At 47.7% G+C, this 20,759-nt stretch overlaps 2 protein-coding genes and 1 long non-coding RNA gene across 3 annotated transcripts in view; 1 reads left to right on the top strand and 2 right to left on the bottom strand.

The window, feature by feature from the left end:
- LOC107123819 (zinc finger protein 850-like) overlaps positions 1–20,759 on the top strand; it is a 399,053-nt gene that overhangs the window by 335,998 nt on the left and 42,296 nt on the right. The gene's annotated exons all lie outside the window — the stretch shown is intronic.
- Positions 2,376–20,759, bottom strand: part of LOC107123818 (zinc finger protein 208-like) — a 119,219-nt gene continuing 100,835 nt past the window's right edge. Inside the window, exon 8 of the mRNA XM_015427159.1 lies at positions 2,376–3,842. Within this exon, the coding sequence (XP_015282645.1) occupies positions 2,701–3,842 (1,142 nt within the window). The 3' untranslated portion in view covers positions 2,376–2,700. The remainder of the gene's footprint in view (positions 3,843–20,759) is intronic.
- On the bottom strand, positions 6,927–14,997 carry LOC107123823. Its single transcript, XR_001482956.1, has 3 exons — positions 14,867–14,997; positions 12,759–12,848; positions 6,927–7,104 (listed from the first exon to the last, which is right to left on the bottom strand). It is a non-coding gene; the product is annotated as an uncharacterized LOC107123823 (long non-coding RNA).

Here is a 20,759-nt window from a genome sequence, read left to right on the forward strand (position 1 = left end):
AACCAGTGAGGTGGGAGGGGAGAGATTGAGACGTGTTAAACTGAAATATCTGGAACCATAGATGTATTTTTAAAATATGTAGCCATCTACTTCCAGTAATTAAACAATAGAATTGAATCCAAGTGTTGTAATTCCTAATCAGGGTCTTTTTGAAAGAAAATTCCAGACAGGCACAGAGAAATCTAATCTTAAAAAAACCCAACAACTATTTTCAGAATAAGCCATAATAATTTCTTTTTAATTCCCTTTATCCCAGATGCATCTCTTTCCTGCCCCCTTCCTTTTTTAACATGTATGCGTGTGATCAGGTCTAAAGTAAAAAGCGGAGCAGGGCAATCTTAATGTAATTTGTTTTTGTCAGAAGAATCCCCCTCGCTCCCTCTCTTTCTTTGAAGAAGTGTGTGTGCACACAAAAGCTTCTACCGGGAATAAAACTTTGTTGGTCTTAAAGTGCCACAGGACTCTGTCTCTCTCTCACGCGTGCACTCTCCCTTCCCTTCCCTCACTTACTCCTCAAAGGAGGGGGAGGAGACCTCAGCCAATGGAGGGAAGGGAGGCTTGGCTTTGTTTGTCTCCCAGCATGATTGAGGAAGACAGGTGAAAGCAAACTGCAAGGCAAAGATGGCAGCAACAGCCCCAGGGATGGAAGCAGGAGAGAGTCAGTTGATTGAGCAACAGATGCAAGCTCTGCAGGGGTTGGTTCCAACCTGTGGGCCATGTTTGACATCCCTGCCTTAGGTTCTGCCATCTGGTCTGGAGATCAGGTGTAATTCCAGATTCATTCATTCATTCATTCATTCATTCATTCATTCATTTTTATTACGGTCAGAGACCCATTAAACAGCATACAGGTGTAATTCCAGAAGAACTCCAGGCCCTACTTGGAGATTGGAAACCCTATGTGACTCATCTGTGGGGTGCAAAGGAGTTACACAGAAACCACAGGTCTTTCTTGGGGTTTAAACCTTGTCCTCTAGCACTGAACAGGAGGGGGTCAAGAGGTTGCAGGAAGCTTTCTACTGCTCAGAGGGATGTCAGTAGGTTGTTGCTTTAGCTGCTAAGGACTCTGGTCCATTCAACGGGCAATCCCGGCCTTGCAGAGTGGCACATGTTCCCCTTCCTGCACAAAATGTCCATGAGGAGGGAACCAATGAATCCGGCAGTGTAGCTAGGCTGTGGATTACAGGTTCCCAAACTCTGGCTGTTAATTTCTGAAGCCTTAAAGCAGGGGTGTCAATCTTTGTTATGAGGGCTGAATCTGACATAAATGGGACTTTGTCGGGCCAGGTCATGTGTGTCATAAAATGTAATGCAAGGTAGCGGAGATAAAAACTTCATAAAGGACACAGATAAACACAATTATATTTTTAATTTAAAATAAAACATGCTTCAAACATTAGCACTCTTACAATATTTTGTTTATTTAACAACAATGTCTGTGCTGTAGCCATCTTGAGTATGCTGTTCAGGTGTGTAAAGTTGAAAACCTACTTTTGATTTATTGACATTCATTACAGAAATCTCATGATCTAAGCCTAAGACCCAGAGGTAAACATGAAATGGCTGGGCATTGCGAGCTTTTGTACATAAGTTGTTTTGTGGGCTGGTCAAGAACATGAGAAAGCATCATGATACAGAATGAGGGCTACGTGTTTGTCTACAAAACTATAGTCTTCCCCAGGGAAATAATTACAACTCCTATGAGGCAGTGCAATAGAGAGACAGCAATATATATTGTGGTCAGTATCAGCCTACTATCTGGGAAGTCTAAGTCCACAAAGGAAATGTGCTGGGTGAACTTGGTCTGAACACATACTCTCAGCCTAATCCACCTCACTGTCTTGTTGCTATTTTTCATCTAAATAGTTCACATTACTTTCCTACTGAGAAAGACTGGATCATAAGGGCATGAATACAGTGAAAAAGAGGAAGGAAACCCCGTTGCATCCAGGAGAGCAGTGGCATAACCAGCCCAACAAAACACACACGTTCTCTCTGTAGAAAGGCAAAAAAACTCATACCTTGAAGAAAACTTAGTTAGTCTTAAAGGTGCTTTGTATCTCTCCAGTGCGACTGAAGGAACTCAGCAAAGTTTCTCTCCCTCCCTAGGGGATGAGGGGGAGGAGCCTCAGCCAAAGGAGGAGACACTTGGCTCAGTAGCTCTGCTGTACAATTAAGAGAGCCTGGCAAAGCAAATCTTTCCCTCCCTCTTGCTCCCTCTCTTCCTCTCCAAGGGAGGAGGAGCCTCAGCCAATGGAGGGAAGAGAGGCTTTGCTCTGTAGCTCCTGTACAATACAGAGAGCCTGGCAAAGCGAGTTGTGACACAGAAGGAAGCAGGAGAGAGGGAGAAGGAAACAGAAGAGAGCCAGTTGCTGGATATGAGCCCTGTGGGGGCTGGATCCAGCCTACAAGCTACATGTTTGACATCCCTGCCTTAAAGAATATAAGTAAGGTTTCCACTATATCCTAAGGTTTTTCCATACTCCAGGTATTTATATAGTTTCACTCCTGAGTGCATTCTTATTCTACTCTATAGGCATCTACATAGTTTTTCCCGTGTGAATTCTTTGATGGGAAGTAAGGTACTTGTACTGATGCTTTTCCCACACGCCAGGCATTTATTTGGTTTCTCCCCTGTGTGAATCCGTTGATGGGAAAGAGGTTTCCACTCAGACTGAAGCTTTTCCCACATTCCAGGCATTAATATGGTTTCTCTCCTGTGTGAATTCTTCGATGAGAAGTAAGGTTTCCACGTACAGTGAAGCTTCTCCCACACTCTAGGCATTTATAAGGTTTCTCCCCTCTGTGAATTCTTTTATGAGCATGAAAATTCCCACCTTGTGTGAAGCTTTTCCCACATTTCAGGCATCTATACGGCTTCTCCCCTGTGTGAATCCTTTGATGAGAAGTAAGTTTTCCCCTCTGATTGAAGCTTTTCCCACATTTCAGGCATCTATACGGCTTCTCCCCTGTGTGAATTCTTTGATGGCTAGTAAGACTGTCCCTTACCCTGAAGCTTTTCCCACATTCTATACATTTATATGGTTTCTCCCCTGTGTGAATTCTTTCATGGGAAGCAAGACTTCCTCTCTGACTGAAGCCTTTTCCACACTCTAGGCACTGATAAGGTTTCTCCCCTGTGTGAGTCCTTTGATGACAAACAAGGCCTCCACTCTGAGTGAAGCTTTTCCCACACTCCAGGCATTTATATGGTTTCTCCCCTTTGTGAATTCTTTGATGGGGAATAAGTTCCGTACTCCATCTGAAGCTTTTCCCACACTCTAAGCATTTATATCGTTTCTCCCCTGTGTGAACTTTCTGATGAGAAGAAAGCTGTCCACTATTACTGAAGCCTTTTCCACATTCCATGCATTTATATGGTTTCTCCCCTGTGTGAATTCTTCGATGGCAAGTAAGGTTTCCAGTCTGACTGAAGCTTTTCCCACACTCCAGGCATTTATATGGTTTCTCCCCTGTATGAATTCTTTGATGGCAAGTAAGGCTTTTATGGTCACTTAACATTTTCCCACACTCCAGGCATTTATATGGTTTCTCCCCTGAGTGAACTTTTTGATGAGTAGCAAGGTTTCCACTCTTGCTGAAGGCTTTTCCACACTCCAGGCATTTATATGGTTTGTCCCCTGTGTGAATTCTTTTGTGGGAAGCAAGGTTTCCACTCTGACTAAAACTTTTCCCACATTCCAGGCATTTATATGGTTTTTCCCCTGTGTGAATTCTTTGGTGGCAAGAAAGAGCCCCACTCCCACTGAACCTTTTTCCACATTCAGGGCATTTATATGGTTTCTCCCCATTGTGCATTCTTTGATGGGAAGTTAGCATATCTTTTCGCTTAAAACTTTTCCCACAGTCCAGACATTTATATATTTTCTTTTCGTCATTGGAGTTCCATTCAACATTAACAATTTCCCCACTTGGAGTACACATATTCCCATTTTTTCCATTGCATATTTTTTGCTGTATAGAGTCCTGTAGAAGACCAGAAGTATTTCTCTCTTTATATGGATGCTTTCCCACTTTATTCCTCAAGGCATACCTATATTCATGTTTGTCTTTCACATCTGAATATGCATCCACTTTCTTTATCCAGAGGTGCTCAGATGGTTCACCTGCTGTTTCCAGCACACCACCTGCTGAAAGAAAGAAAAACCATGTGTGATGCTGACCTTGTGTGATGATGAATAAAAAAACTGGGCTGATTTTAATCTGAACAATTGATCTGGAACCAATAATTTAATTTGGCCTGTCTTTATACATTATAGAGGTAAGTGTGGGGAAACAGGGTGAGTTTTTACACACTGGATTTTCTTATGATCAGATTAGATAGTCTTATGGTATTCAATGGTTTGGTTTTTGTCTCCACTGTACGCCACACTCTGTATGATTAAACAGTCCTCTTTCTGAAACTGTTAAGGAGAGTCTGTTCCAGGCAAGCAGACTGTGAGCCTCTTAGAGGCCTAGGGTGGTACATGTGAGAAACAAGAAAGAGGACTGGAGTAGGACAAAGGCTGGATGCAGGGGAACTCCTTGCTGAGGTCTAGCCTCTTGAGACCATTGAGACCATTGCAAGCAGCATAAATCCCTCATTCCCAGTGGCAAAAAAGAGCCTGCAGGGTCATTTCACCACAGTTTCCCCCATTAGTGCTGGAACGACCCATCCCCGGAAGGGCACCCCACCATCCCTTCTCCCAGTATGGAAAAAGAACAGTGCCCCCCCCAAGGGCTTTAGACCCAGCAACTGTCCTCCCCTTTTCTTAGCAAGTAAAGATGGGAAGAAAGCCAGAATGGTAAAAACTAAAGGATCAAGCTTACATTCAAAAAGAGAATGAAGAATTCACTCTCAATTCACACTGAGATGCACAAAGAGGGGCAGCTGTCAGTCTTGTGCCAACACTGAAGGGAGAAGCACTCCTCCTGCCTCCCACAAGAGCCAGTGGCTCCTCTGACCTTCATCCATCACTCCAATGGGAAAATCTGCCACGGAGCCCCCCCTCCCGACCCCTTCTGCGAAGGATGCTCCTTTGCTGGACGTTTTCAAGCGGAGGCTGGACAACCATCTTTCGGGTATGCTGTAGGTATATAGGGCTATCTTTCAGCTATGCTCCTGCAGAGTGCAGGGGGTTGGACTAGATGACCTGCAAGGTCCCTTCCAACTCTAACATTCTATGATTTCATGGCATATTAAATCAGATTCCCGGCTGACTGCTCCGGACAACTGTCAGAAGAGACAAACCCTAGGTATGGTTTAAAATACACGGGGACAGCCAGGATTTCTTCTGGAAGGGGCTGGATGCTTTCCTGGCAGACTGTATTTGCCAGAGACTTCAGAATCACTTAGAATGCTGTTCTCTGTGTGCGGCAAGGAAACGGCAGGAACCCAAAAGCCCACGAAAGATACCTGAGCAGCGACCTGTCAATCCCTCCTCTTCATCCGCGGTCAGAAGAAACGGTTCTTCCTCTTCTTCCAGCCGGGATATGAGATCAGGTTTGGCAATCGGAGGTCCTTTTGATCAGGGAAAAACACACACAAAATTATAACTTAATGTGCCTGCACATCAATTCAGCCATTCCACGCCAGGCAGAATTTGTACCTACAGATATACAAAACAGGCAAGCAATAGGGGTGGGGTGGAGTCAGGCCAGGAGCCAGGATTTGTTGGTTTGTGGGGCAAATGTTTTTCTTGTGGGGCAGCCATTTTTCCTCTTTAAAAAATTAATTGCAGCTCTTCAAACATGAACTGTATTTTTAGGCACCTTAACACTCGCTGTAGCACCCCTCTGACCCTACAAGTGTCTCTTATGGGGCAGAAATGAGGGAGGATTCTGCTGCCCCCCCCCACAGCCACCAGGCAAGCCAAGTCTGGAGCCGCCAGCTGACCACCCTTCTGGGCATCGAGTCGACTGCCTCTGATCCAGGACCGCATCCCGTTTCCACTGGCCAGACGGACCTGGAACCCCCCAAGCCGGGCAGAAAACCGGGTCCCTCCTAAAACGTGGATTCTGTTGCTCAGATAACACCCGGGGTGGGATCCAGTCGGCATCCGGGCGTGAGACTAGGCCAGGTGCACGAGACTAGGCCCCAGGTGGCAGGACCTTCCGCGTGCACTTAAAGGGCGCTCCTTCAGCCGTGGGCTCGGCAGCCACCCCTCCTCCAGCAGGGCGCCGAGTGCCCCTATTGGCTGCGCAGCCCACTGGGCTCTGCCTGGCTAGGCTGTCTCTTGGCAGCAACCTGCTCTGCCCTCTCCCCAGCCAGCCAGCCAGCCTGCCCGAGCCGGCCCGGAGGAGGCAGGGGCAGAGGCCAGAGTGGGAGTGCCGTCCCTCGGCCTCCCTCACTCCCTCCTTGGCTTTGTCCCTCCCTCCCTCACCTTGTGCCGCTGCCACTACCTGGGCCCCACAAGGGCTCTGCCTGCCACCAGTGGCAGGAAGGCTGAGGTGCTCCAGCCAGGCGCTGGACTTAGCGGTGGGTGCAGGCCCCATTTGGTGCTCCTCAATATTTTAAAAAACAATTTCTAGCGGGGCCTTGTGGGGCCTGGCTGATGCGTGATGGGGCTGGGCCCCTGGGGCCCCACCGTAGCTGTGGGCCGGGGCGGAGTACAGTGTGGGGCAAGAACAACCAATATGGCGCTGGCATTTCTGTGCCTGCTCCCTGCCAAGCTGGGAGGGAAATTACAGCTGAGAACCAAGTAACGCAGCAGAGAAGCCAACAGAGTCCCCTCCACAGCCCCATCCCAGCCCAGGTTAAGGAGAGGCTCAGACCCAAGCAGGAAGCCCCACCTTTAGACTGCCCCACCTTCTCCCCACCAAGCATCCCTTGGCCCACCTCAGAGGAAGGGTCGCGGAAGGTGGCCGAGATCAGCCATCGGGACCAGGGCAGACTCCCCGACCCCGTCTTTCCTCAGTAACGACCACCTTGCTCCACACGGCAATAAGAAGTCAGGGAAGAACAAAAAGATCCTCACCCAGAGAGGCCACGTTCCCAAAGTTCTCCAGCATGACTTCCTTGTAGAGAGCTCTCTGGGCTTGGCTCAGCAGGCTCCACTGCCCCCGGGTGAAATACACGGCCACCTCTTCAAAGGACACCCCACCCTGCAAGAAGGAGGAGGAAGCGTTTATTTACATGGAAAGCTGGTCCATGGGGGGGAAGCAAAAAAATGAGAGAGTTCATACGTCGTGGGAGACCAGAAAAAAGAAGAAGAGAGAAGAGCCCCACAGAGATGTCAACATGTTCATGATCTGAATCCTCCGTATGCATGTTAATCTAGGTATTCTTCCATTGTTTCATCAGAGCCATAGCAAGTGGAGTGATGTGGGAAAAAAATGAATTTGTAGATAATATGTTTTTTTCAGATGCAATTGTTAAAGATTTATTATTTATTTATTTATTCAAATTTATAGCCCGCCCTCCCCGCAAGTGGGCTCAGGGCGGCTCACAATGGGCAACATATGCCAATAGTTAAAACAATAAAAGAAGACAAAAACAAAATTTACAACATTTACAACAACATAAAAGTGCTCTGGATAATGCAAAAATCTTCATTCACAAGATGGTATCCTGGGGACGGTAGCCCAATTCCATGGCCTCCTGGGAATGTTCGTCTCAGTTTCCACATGGTATTATAGTAACTTGGTCACAGGGACATCACACGCCGCGATGCTACCCAGTCCAACTAGTGGTGGTGTGGTAACCATGGTGTGGTAATGGTGGTGCAGTAATGGTGGTAAAGGAGTGGTGGTACAGTAGTGGCGGCTCCTACTGAAAAGCCTGGTGGAAGAGCTCCGTCTTACAGGCCCTGCAGAGCTGCACTGGATCCTGCAGGGCCTGGATCTCCTCCGGGAGCTCATTCCACCAGGTAGGAGCCGCCACCAAAAAAGCCCTGGCCCTGGTTACGGCAAACCTGGCATCTCTGGGGTCTGGCATCACCAGGAGGTGTTGTGTCCCCGACCGTAGTGCCCTTGGGGGAACATATGGGGAAAGGTGGTCCCTTAGGTATGTCGGACCCTGGCCATGTAGACCTATAAAGGTAAGAACCAGCACTTTGAAGCGAATCCGGTACGCCATTGGCAGCCAGTGCAGCGCTTTCAGCACAGGCCGGATGTGTTCCCGCCTAGTGAGGCTCATCAACAGCCTGGCTGCAGCATTCTGCACTAGCTGCAGCTTCCGGATTTGCGACAAAGGCAGCCCCATGTAGAGAGTGTTACAGTAGTCTAACCTCGAGGTGACCGTCGCGTGGATCACTGTGGCCAGGTCATCGCGGTCAAGGAAGGGGATCAACTGCCGAGCCAGCCGAAGATGGTAAAAGGCCGACTTGGCAGTGGTTGCCACCTGGGCCTCCACAGTTAAGCATCCAGGAGCACTCCCAAACTCCTAACCTCCGGCGCTGGCACCAAAGGTGCCCCATTGAAGGTCGGGAGAGGGAGCCCCAACCCCAGACCGCCCCGACTCAGGCCCAGGACCTCCGTCTTCGCCGGGTTTAGTTTTAGCTGACTCAGTCTGAGCCAAAAAGCCACAGCTCGCAAGATATTGTTATTGTTACTGTTAAAATTAATAAAAATTATTTTTAAAAAACAAAATGTGTCATAGTTCCTGGGAGGGGCCAGGGATGAGGGAAGGGGAACATCCATTTTCTGTTTCTTTTCAATTGGAAGCCAGATATTGGGCCAATATTAAAAACCTAGTATAAACTTATACAAAAATGCATGTATTTATTAGAAAAACAGTTAAAAACAAATCGGGGCCCAACGGTCAAGTTTGTTTTCCCCCTCCCTGTGTCTTACTTCTTTTCAATTGCAGCCTGAGCAGAATGAGAGACGGCCAAGACTGAGAGAGCTCTGTGAATTACCGTATTTTTTGGACCATAAGACTCACTTTTTCTTCCAAAAAAAGTGGGAGGAAAAATGAGTGCGTCTTATGGACCGAAGGTTCAGAATATTTTTTCCCCTGTTTTTCTCCTTTAAAAACTAGGTGCGTCTTAAGGTCAGGTGCGTCTTATGGTCCGAAAAATACGGGTAGTTATTACCACCAGGGATCTTTTTGTAGAAAAGGCCCAGCAGGAACTCATTAGCATAATAGGCCACACCCAACAACAGGAACTCATTAGCATATTAGGCCACACCCCCGACAGCACAGGTCATTAGCATATTAGGCCGCACCCCCATGTTACCAGAAGTGTGCTCATCCAGCCACACCCACCTTTTGCTTGTTATTCTGTTTACCTTGTTTGTTGTCAAAACCCAGGGCCTTTTTTTGTAGCAGGAACTCCTTTGCATGTTAGGCCACACACCCCTAATGTAGCCAATCCTAATGAGTTTCTGCTGTTGGGTGTGGCCTATTATGCTAATGCATTCCTGCTGGGCGTGGCCAACTCAGGAGCCAGCCGGAACTCCGTTCTTGTGCGTTCCTGCCCCAAAATAGCCCTGATTACCACAAACGTTTAAAGTTTCTCCCTCTTCCAAAACTCTAGGACTCGAGGGCATCCAATGAAGCGGAGGGAGACTAGGTTCAGGGCAGACAAAAGGAAACAGTGCTTTACACAGAGGGCGATTAAAATGTGGTGACTGAGGGGAACCTCCACATTTGGAGGCACTCATCCTCTGAATCCCGGAGCCAGGAGGCCACATCAGAGGAAGGCCCCAGCCACTGTGCCCTGTTGTAGGTCCTCCAGAAGAACTGGTAGGCCACTGTGTGAGACAGGACGCTGGACTAGATGGACAATGCGTCTAATAATTAAACAGGGCTTGTCTTATATTATAAAGTTTGCCAAGAGACTGAGAGTGTTTTAATATAAAGAGATAAAGAACGCACTTTGAAACCACAAGGGTGGACTTGCCTCAGGCGCACAACACCGAGGGACACAGACAAATGTGTAAAAGAGGCCCCTACTATCTCAAAGTGTTAGGAAAAGCCTGCGTTTCTATAAATGCAAACTGAACCCACCAAGCAGGGGTGGCTGGTCAGTTAGGACAAACGGGGGCCTTGCCCCACCGAGCTCAGTCCTTTCCCGCTTGCCCCCTTTACACTTAAGGAGACGCCTTGCTGAACTCACTCACTGTCCAGGCCTCGCAGGCTGCCTGCTCCTTCCTTAGCCAGTCTCAGCCTTCTTGCCTGCTTGTCTTTCTGGACCTCGGCCAAGTTTCCCTCTACACTCAGGGTAGGGGGGCTTCCACCTCCTCCCCTCTTCTTAAAAGCAGAGGATCTCTTCTAATCCCAAACCCACGGTTGCCCCATGCAGAACCAGGGTGAGGCGTATTCAAATAAGGAAAGATCGACCGGCTCGGGCAACAGATTCTTAGGGGATTTATTGACCAGAGATTCACAAGGGTAGCAGGACCCACTGCCCAGTTCATCGCCGTAGCCATGGAAATGAAGTGAAGGCCACATCAGTGGGGGTGGGTGTGTCACATCCTGGGGCACCTCAGCGCCTCGGAGGAGAGGGGGTGGGTCAGGGGTACTGCCATAAACCTTCCGGCGGCAAAGGGGGCAGAAGGAGGCACCCTCGGGGGTGGAAAGGGCACTGCAGGAGCAGACAGGAGGAAGCACCTCCAGGGCTAGTTCCTGAGGGAGAAAAGGCCCACGGGAGGGCAAAGGTCCCCATGGGAGAAAAAGATCTACTCGAGAGTAGGCACGGAGCAGTGTGAATTGGCCAGGCCGAGGAGGATAAAACGGGCCCAGCTCAGAGTGGTGGCAGGCCACAGGACCCGGGGGGAGGGGGGGACGAAGCAAGTGGCTGGGACTGGCCAGGAACAGGGAAGGAGAGCGGCCAGCCTGGCCTCGAGCTCTCTCCCGTTGGTAGGGACCCAGGACTCCCCGGGGCTGGGAAGGCGTGGCCTTCTTGGCCCAGAAGCCCCGGCTACCACTGGCCCAGCCCTGGAGTGAACAGGTTGCCAACCCCCCATGGGAGGTGGGGGATCCCTGGTCCCCAGCTGCTGCCCCCTGCTGCTGATCAGCTGGCTGGTGGAGGACTTACTGGTGGCGGCGAGGAGCCTAGCCCAGCGTGGCAGTGATGTTGCTGGGGATGCAGTGACGTCCCTTCTGGTGTTCCTTGGAAGTGATGTCATTGCACCAGTGGGGCCAGGACACTAGAAGCCCTCCCACTGTTGCCCTCCCCCCAGGCACCAAGGATACAGAGCATCCCTTGCCTCAGACCGAGAGTTCCTATCTATACCTTGTAGCTAATAGCCACTGATGGACCTCTGCTCCATATGTTTATCCAGTTCCCTCTTGAAGCTGTCCATGCTTGTGGCCGCCACCACCTCCTGTGGCAGTGAATCCCATGTGTTAATCACTCTTTGGATGAGAAAGTACTTCCTTTTATCTGTTCTAACCCAACCGCTCAGCAATTTCATGGAGTGCCCACGAGTTGGTCCTGTCAGTGTGCAGGATAAGAGCTACATCTAGGTCCGTTAGCACCTTACAGGACAACAAGATCTTCAGGGCATAAGCTTATGAAGGGGACTCTGCATCTCAAAAGCTGATACCCTGAACATCGGGTAGGTCTCGAAGGGGCTACTGGACTCAAATCTAGCTGGGTCAGGAGAAGTTAACAAACAGGTGCCTTTCGTCAATACAACACAAAGCAGCAAATAATACTAGCTGTGAGGCAATTATTGATGGATTTGCCTCTTCAAAAGCACAAAAAGAGCGATTGTAAAAAACCGGTTGCACTGATGTATTCTGATGTACCACTGACTGTGAAGATCTCCAAGAGGATCTCCACAAACTGGGCGAGTGAGCGACAAGGTGGCAAATGAAGTTCAACGTTGGGAAGTGTACAATGATGCACACTGGGACAAAAAGAAATCCCAACTTCAAGGATAGGCTAATGGGGTCTGAATTTGCTGAGGCTGAGAGGGAAAAAGATCTTGAGGTCATAGTGGATAGCTCAAGGAAAGTGCCCACCCAGTGTGCTGCAGCGGTGAAAGAGGCAAACTCGATGTTAGGGATTATTAGGAAAGGGGCTGAGAATAAAACGACCAATATTATAATGCCCCTGTATAGATTCATGGTGCAGACTCGTTTGGAACACTGTGTACCGTTTTGGTCACTGTGCCTCCAAAAGGACATGGCAGAGCTGGGGGGAAAAGTACAGAGGGAGGGCAGCAGAGATGACTGGGGGTTGGAGCTCCTTCCCTGTGAGGAAAGGCTTGAAGAGTCTGGGACATTTCAGTTCAGAAAAGATGACTAAGGGAGGGACATGACAGAGGTTTATAAAATTAGGCACAGGGTGGAGAGAGTTGACCAAGAGAACCTTTTCTCCCTCTCGCAAAACATTAGAACTGGAGGGTATCCAATGAGACTGATGGGCAGGAGGTTCAGGAGAGACAAAAGGAAATACTTCCTTGAGGGTATCCAAGGAGGCTGAGGGGCAGGAGGTTCAGGAGAGACAAAAGGAAATACTTCCTTGAGGGTATCCAAGGAGGCTGAGGGGCAGGAGGTTCAGGAGAGACAAAAGGAAATACTTCCTTGAGGGTATCCAAGGAGGCTGAGGGGCAGGAGGTTCAGGAGAGACAAAAGGAAATACTTCCTTTTTAAATAGGCCCTGCTTGGGCTTCTCTGCACATACTATGCTTGAGCGGGGTGTGTGTATGACCATTTTCCTGCCTCCCCCCGTGGGCAGCCTGAGCATCTCCCAGCACTAGAGCCAAGGGCAAGGAGCCCGATCCTCTGCGCCGTGCAACAGAGAAGGAAGCATCCAGGCCACCCTTCCCACACCTCCCCAGGGGAGGCCCCCTTCCCCTGTTACCTGAGCTGGCTGCATGGTGGCTCTTTTCCCTTCACCACACGGAGCCGGAGATGGCCCCAGAAGGCGTCAAGGGTGTCTCTCTGCTGGAGCCTGGGAGAGAGAGAAAGACAGACAGAGGGAGGGTGGGAAACACACACATTTTACGTGTCAATTCCCTCAGCGAACATCTTTCTGGATTAGCTTCTGGGCACAAGTCAAGATACTCTGGTCTAGGAAGGCTCAGGAGTGTTTGGCCCAGAACTGGACTTTCAAAAGGCTTTTGACAAGGTCCTTTCCCCTCAAAATGATTCAGAATCAGGGGTGGGTAGTGTGGTGGCCAAGCTTGAGAACACAAAATTATTCAGGACGGTGAAATCAAAGTTGACTGTGAAGAGCTCCGAGAGGACCTCCACCAACTGGGTGAGTGGGCAACAATGTGTGGCAAATGAAGTTCCGTCTTAGTGAGCGTAAGGAGGTGAAATGCCAACTTTCCACAAGTTCCTCACTGGTTGCTAAGTTACAGTGAGGCCTGGCTGATAAGGCACCTGGGAAGAAGCATCTACATTCCGTTCTTATCTCAGCAAGCTGTGTTTTGGTGCTTTCCTTAGCACTGGGAAGTCAAGAGGGGGGCTTGAAGACTCCCAGCCAGATCCAACCCGCTGGGCACAAATGCATGATACTGCGCCCCAGCTTTGAGCCAATGATTTCATGCCATCTTGACCGTTCGCTCTCATGATGATTTCACTCATACCAGATAACCAATAGCTTTGTATAGGTATGGAAACATGCTTCATATGTCAGTAGAGGTCTCTGGCCACCCGGAAGGGGACAAAGAGCACCTTGGTTAACAAGCCTTTGGCTGAGCTCTGCTCTCCAAGATTATTGCAATAAACTTTGTTTATCCTCTTCACCCAGACTCCAGCCGGGTGTCTTTTCTTGGGCCAAGGCATTCGGCCACAGATTTGTGCAAAAAAACCCAACTTCAAGTCTGAGCTAATGGGGTCAGAACTTGCTGAGACTGGGGGGGGGGAGGTCCTGGGGCCATAGCAGACAGCAAACTCTGTGCTGGGAATTATTAGGAAACAGCTTGAAAATAAAATGGCTGCTATTCTAATGCTCCTGTAGAGATCTAGGGTGCAGCCTCATTAGGAATAGTAGGTGCACTCCTGATCATCGTATCTCCAAAACAAAAAGCAAAACCCCACATCGGAGTGCTGGAAAAAGTACAGAAGAGATGCAAGATGATTATCCTTCCCCATGAGGAAATTCTGGGCCTTTTCAGTTTTTAAGAGAGAAGTGAGGGGGTGGACATGACAGAGGATTATAAAATTATGCACAGGGTGGAGAGATATGACAAAGAGGACTTTTCCCGCCCTCTCCCAAAATACAGGAACTGGAGGGAATCCAACAACCCTGATGGGAAGCAGATTCAGGGCGGACCAAAGGAAACCCATTGTTACAGAGCGAGTGATTAAAATGCAGCATTCGCTGCCCGAGGCTGTAGGGATGGCCACAGGCAGAGGCAGGATTTAAATGGGGATTAGACAGAGTCATGGAGGAGAGGTCCATCAGTCGCTTCGGCGCCTCCCCTGCTCCTGCCGCATCCATCCTCTGTCCAAGAAATCTCACCCTCAGCCCCACCACCACCACCTCTTTGCCCCCCCCCCGAACCTCACCCACAGCCCTTCACCTCTGGCTCCACTCCCATCGCCTCTGCTTCCTACAGGTGCCCCTGGAACCTGCAGCCACCTGAGCCCCGTCCAAGGTGCTGAGTTCGGGTCTTCCTCTCAAGCCGGCTGCAGGGACCTCGCGGCTCTGCACAAAGCAGCCCAAGGTGTCTCCCTTATACATGGGCAGTGAGGAAGGGCTCTCCTGCCAACCTAGCAGTTAGAAAGCAAGAAATTGCAAGTAAATAAATAGGTACCACTTCGGTGGGAAGGTAACAGCGTTCCGTGCGCCCTGGTGTTTAGTCATGCCGGCCACATGACCACGGAAACGTCTTCGGACAGCGCTGGCTCTTCGGCTTGGAAACGGAGATGAGCACCGCAACCCTAGAGTCGGATTCGACTGGCTTTCGAGCAAGGGAAACGTTACCTTTTACCCCCCAAAAAAAGCCCCCATGAGCTCACCAGCTAGATTTGAGTCCAGCGGCATCTGAGACACCAGCACGTTGTTGGGTAGGGGGAGCATGAGCTCTCAGGGTCTAACCTCCGCAACCCTCTTGGAGCTCCCCACCGATTCCCTCCCAGCCATTCAGGAAAAAGCCCGGGGAATGGGGCTTGGAGGGGGACAGGAAATGGCTCCCCATATGCCTCTCTAGGATCGCAGCTCTCTCACTATAACCCTTGGAGAGCATCTCTGTTCGAGAAACCCAGGACACAAAATGAAAACACAAACTTGCGCGGAAGCTCTAAAGTGGGTTTATGAGAGGCACCGGAACCAGAAAGAAATAACGAATCTGCATTTTGAAGAATTCTGGGGAAAAGGGACTATGCATAGGATGGAGAGAGTTGAGCAAAAGAACCTTTTGTCCATCTCCCAAAAGACTAGAACTTGAGGGCATCCAAGGAAGCTGATGGGCAGTAGGTTCGGGACAGACCAAAGGAAATACTACTTTACACAGAGGGGATGAAAATGTGGAATTTGCTGCCAGAGGGTGTAGTGATGGCCACAGGAACACACATCTTGAAAAGGGAATTAGATAGATCCCTGCAGGAAATGTCTCTGAGGGGAACCTTCACATTCAGAGGGACTAATCCTCTGAATCCCAGAGCTGGGAGTCAACATCAGGGGAAGGCCTGGACCTCTATGTCCTGACAGCACTATGGCCTCTGAGAGCCAATTTGGTGTAGTGGTTAGGACCACAGACTCTAATCTGGAGGAACCGGGTTTGGTTCCCCATTCCTCCAGATGCAGCTGCTGGTGTGACATTGGGTCAGTTACAAGTTCTTTCAGAGGTGTTCTCTCACAAGCAGTCCTCGAAGGAGCTCTCTCAGCCCCATCTACCTCACAGGGTGTCAGTTGTGGGGAGGGGAAGGGAGATTGTAAGCCGCTTTGAAACTCCTTCAGGTAGTGAAGGGCAGGGTATAAATCCAATCTCTTCTTCTCTGTCAGGCAGTGGGAAAAGATCCCAGGAATATATCCTGGGAAAACTGCTGGGTTGGGGGGGCTCATTCCCCCCCCTTGGAAGAGTTCAGGACTCATTGGAGGTTTGGGGCAATGTTCCCTCTAAGCTGAGTTAGTGTGAGCTAGAGCAAGCTAATTTATGCAGTAGCCAAATCGCTCACTCACAACCAGTGTTCCCTCTAAGCTTAGTCTGAGCTAGCTCAGAAGAAGAAGAGAATGGATTTATACCTCGCTCTTCACTACCCAAAGGTGTCTCAGAGCGGCTTACAAACTCCTTTCCCTCCCCCTCCCCACAACAGACACCCTGTGAGGTAGGTGGGGCTGAGAGAGCTCTTTCGAGAACTGCTCTTTTTCAAGAACAGCTCTTATCAGAACTATGGCTTGCCCAAGGTCATCCAGCCAGGTGCAAGTGGTGCATGTGATAGAGTAAAGAAATATTGGTCTTGGATACATGAAATTTTACAAAAAATGTTAAAATGCACTATATATTTTAAACCTGAACTGAACTGAACTGACTATAAGACCAGAAAATTGTCAAAAAACAAGACTATTATCTTATAATACATGTAGTGATTACAGCGAGAATATTATACGCCAAATACTGGAGAAAACATGAACTACATTCAAAAGGAATTATAAACAAAATTCTTGAAATTGCAGGGATGGACAAATTAACTTTGTTTTTGAGAGGTCAGGATGAAGGAAACTTTGAAAATACATGGTCAATATTTTACAAATGGTAGGAAGATTATAATAAATAAACAATGTGGACATTTAAACATACTAAAAGAATATAAGAAATACATTGTTAAACATAATGCAAAATATTACAAAAATATGGTAATAAAAATGGATAATTTGTAAACAGACAGTGTATAAGGTAATATAACAGATACAACAAAGATGGAAATGGGAATCCCACCTAGTATGTACTTGTTTGTTTGTATGTGTTTATTAAAAATAAAAATTATATTTAAAAAGACTATTTTATCGAAACTAACATATAACTTTTTCTTAAAAGAAAGAGCTTGATTAATATAAACAGGTGCAAATTAATCCTACAAGTGCAGGAATAATGTATGCGATAACAGATCTAGTAACATTTCTCAACCTTAGCTAAATACGTAAGCATGACAGATGAAAGCAAATCAGGTTTTCAGCTGATTGGCAGAATGTTGTGTAAAATGGGAAGCCAGGCACACAAGATATATTCACCCAAGGTAAGATCTTCTCTGACTGAAGGCCACCAGCCTGGTGAGACCCTTATATCACAATTTTGATAGAGCAGGGGACAGCAAGAGAAAGAAGTCATCCTTCTTTAAGAACATAAGAGAAGCCATGTTGAATCAGACCAATGGCCCATCTAGTCAAACACTCTGGATGCATCTAAACCTTAGGCTGAAGAAAAGAATTTGCTGTGAAAACCCAGAACCAGAATTTGCAATATGCGAGTTTGCAAAAATTCTTTCTTGCCAGCTCTGTCTTGGGAAATTCCTGGAGATCTGGGGGCAGTGCTTGGAGAAGACAGTTTTAGAAAGGGGATGAAGCTCTCTGGGGATGGGATACCTTAGGGCAAAGGTGTTGAACTCATTTCTTACAAGGGCTGGATCTGACTTACATGTCACTTAGTCAGGTCAGGCCACGTGTGCCATAAAACGTAACATGAGGTACTAGAAATACAAACTTTATACAGGTGATTTCAGATGCCGGATGGCAAAAGCAGGCTTGATTGGATTAGGTGTGATATGCAAGGGGGTAGGAGGCTTGGAGATATCAGCATGGGTAATGAGGCAGGAAACCTTGGTATCAGTTTGGTCCAGAAGAATGCAAAGAATGGACTTAAGTCTGCAGGAGCAGTGACTCCTGAAAGCTCTTACCCTACCATAAGTTGTGTTAGTTTTTAAGGTGCTACTGGACTCTTACTCTTTTCTATTGCTATTAGAAACCACAACATTCAAAAACCAGTAGGGGAACATTTTAACCTTCCAGGATATTCAGTTGCTGACCTAAGAGTAGCAGTTTTCTTACAAAGGAATTTCAAAGGGAGATTAGAGAGACTGCTGAATTGCAACTGATAATGAAGCTCAAGACAATGCATCCTCCTGGACTGGACTGAGACCTAAGTTTCTTCTCTCATTACCAATGCCTGCTGTTATCATTCAGCATCTGAAATCACTCTCCCAACAGATAAGGACAGATGGACTCACATTCTAGCTGTATCTGAAGAAGTGAGCAGTGATTCATGAAAGCTCATCTCCTACCACAAATTTTATTTGTTGTTAAGGTTCTACTGGACTTTTGCTCCTTTCCACTAATAAGGATTGCAAAATGTGCTGTTTTCTTTTTTCACATGTCAGAACTGGATAGGGGTATCTCTCCAAGAGAAATAATGTGGTGATTTCAGACTGGGCAAAATTCACTCAATGCTAGTGATAATAATGAACAGTTAAAAAGCAGGAGGGGGTGTTAATGTGAAGAAAGGCAGCCAGTGAGGTGGGAGGGATGGAGGCGTGTTGAACTGAAATATCTGGAACCATAAATGTATTTTTAAAATATGTAGCCATCTACTTCCAGTCATTAAACAATGGAATCCAAACCAAGTGTAGTAATTCCTATTCAAGGTCTTTTTGGGGGGAAAAACAAACTTCCAGATAGACACAGAGAAATCTAATCTTTTTAAAAAAACCTATTTTCAGAATAAGCCAAAATAATTTCCTTTTAATTCCCCCTATCCCAGATGCATCTCTTTCCTGCCCCCTTCCTTTTTGAACGTGTGTGTGTGTGTGTGTGTGTGTGTGTGTGTGTGTGTGAGAGAGAGAGAGAGAGAGAGAGAGAGAGAGAGAGAGAGAGAGAGAGAGAGAGAAGGTCTAAAGTAAAAAGCAGAGCAGGGTAATCTTAATGTAATTTTTGTCAGAAGAATCCCCCTTGCTCTCTCTCTTTCTTTGAAGAAGTGCGTATTCACACAAAAGCTTCTACCTGGAATAAAACGTTGTTGGTCTTAAAGGTGCCACAAGACTCTGTCTCTCTCTCACGCGTGCACTCTCCCTTGCGCTTTCCCTCCCCCTCAAAGGAGGGGGAGGAGACCTCAACCAATGGAGCGAGGGAGGCTTAAGTTTGTCTCCCAGCGTGATTGAGAGAGACAGGCGAAAGCAAGCTGCGAGGCAAAGGCGGCAACAACATCCCCAGGGATGGAAGCAGGAGTCAGTTGACTGAGCGCCAGATGTGAACCCTGCAGGGGTTGGTGCCAGCCCACGGGCCATATGTTTGACACCCCAGCCTTAGAGTTTCCCATCTGGTCTGGAGATCAGGTGTATTTCTAAAAGAACTCCAGGCCCCACTTGGAGGTTGGAAACCCGATATGACTCATCTGTGGGGTGCAAAGGAGTATCACAGAAACCACAGGTCTTTCTTGGGGTTTCAACCTTCCCCTCTAGCACTGAACAGGAGGGGGGGTCAAGGGGCTGCAGGAAGCTTTCTGCCGCTCAGAGGGATGTCAGTAGGAATCCTTGCTGGTTGTTGCTTTAGATGCTAAGGACTCTGGTCCGTTCAATGGGCAATCCGGGCCTCGCAAAGTGGCACATGTTCCCCTCCCCCCCATGGAATGTCCATGAGAAGGGAACCAATGAGGCTGGCAGTGTAGCTAGGCGGTGGATTACAGGTTCCCAAACTCTGCCTGTTAATTTCGGAAGCCTTAAAGCAGGGCAGTGTTCCCTCTAAGCTGAGTTAGTGTGAGCCAGCTCACAGTTTTTTAGCCTTTGGCTCACACATTTTTGTCTTAGCTCAGGAAGGCTGGCTCCAGAGCAGACTAATTTATGCAGCAGCCAAATCCCTCGCTCACAACTTTAATGCCAGTAGCTCATACAGTAGAATTTTTGCTCACAAGACTCCACAGCTTAGAGGGAACATTGAAGCAGGGGTGTCAAACTTATTTGTTATGAGGGCCGGATATGACATAAATGGGACCTTGTCAGGTTGAGCCATGTGTGTCATAAATATAATGCAAGGTAGCTGAAATATAAACTTTATAAAGGACACCATGTTAACCATGTTTCCAGTAGGCATATACAGTCAAAGTTCCTAATGAAATTAATAAAATCAACGTCCTGTTTTTTGTTGTTCCAACCAGATACATTCCATGATACTAAATGGACTGGTCTGACTTGATTATTTGGAACTAGTCAGTCAATTTCTTCTATCAAATCAAGTCTCTTATGGGTGTCGTTGATAATACATCCATTTGTCCTTGGAGGATGAGATATAGTAGATGATATAGTAGATGGTATTTCCATAGGTTCTGAAGTTAAATTTATCAAGTCAGCCTGAGTGGAAGAAGATGCAGGAAGATGGTCCACTCTTCCAGTACAGGAGCTGAGGGAAGTAGCTTGGGCAGGCAGATCAATTCCCAGTGATGAGCTTTTCCCCTGGAGTAAGTTAGAAGTGGGTAGAGCAATAAGCTTTTTGTGTGCTTGGAGGCGTTGTAGGGTACATTCTAATCTCTCAATGACTCCCCGTTGTTCCAGAGTAGGTAGATTTTCAAATGAGTGAAGAAAGGAGTCTTCTAGTGGACTACCCATGTTGTCATTGGTAGGTTCCAGCTGTGAAGTTCTATCCTGTGAGCAGACTGTAGGTGTTGGAATATCTTCCTGTTGTCTGAGGGAGTTGGACTTAATTACTTCCCTTCAGCAGAGAGCGGATATCACCGTGTTTATAAAATAGCGGGCTGGAAGGATTCTTTTCCCCCCCAAAGTTCTTATTTGTGCTTCAGTAAAGCCACAGGAGTTCTTGAGGTTTTAAAAGTAAGCAGCACTTTATTGGTTTGAATGCCACAGTCAAGATTTTCAGTATTGGTTAGATCAATTTTATGAAAGTCAGTGTGAAGAAGTGCACCTAGGTGAG

The sequence above is a fragment of the Gekko japonicus genome, unplaced genomic scaffold, assembly GCF_001447785.1.
Source record: "Gekko japonicus isolate JY-2015 unplaced genomic scaffold, Gekko_japonicus_V1.1 scaffold712, whole genome shotgun sequence".
Classification (NCBI taxonomy): Eukaryota; Metazoa; Chordata; class Lepidosauria; order Squamata; family Gekkonidae; genus Gekko; species Gekko japonicus.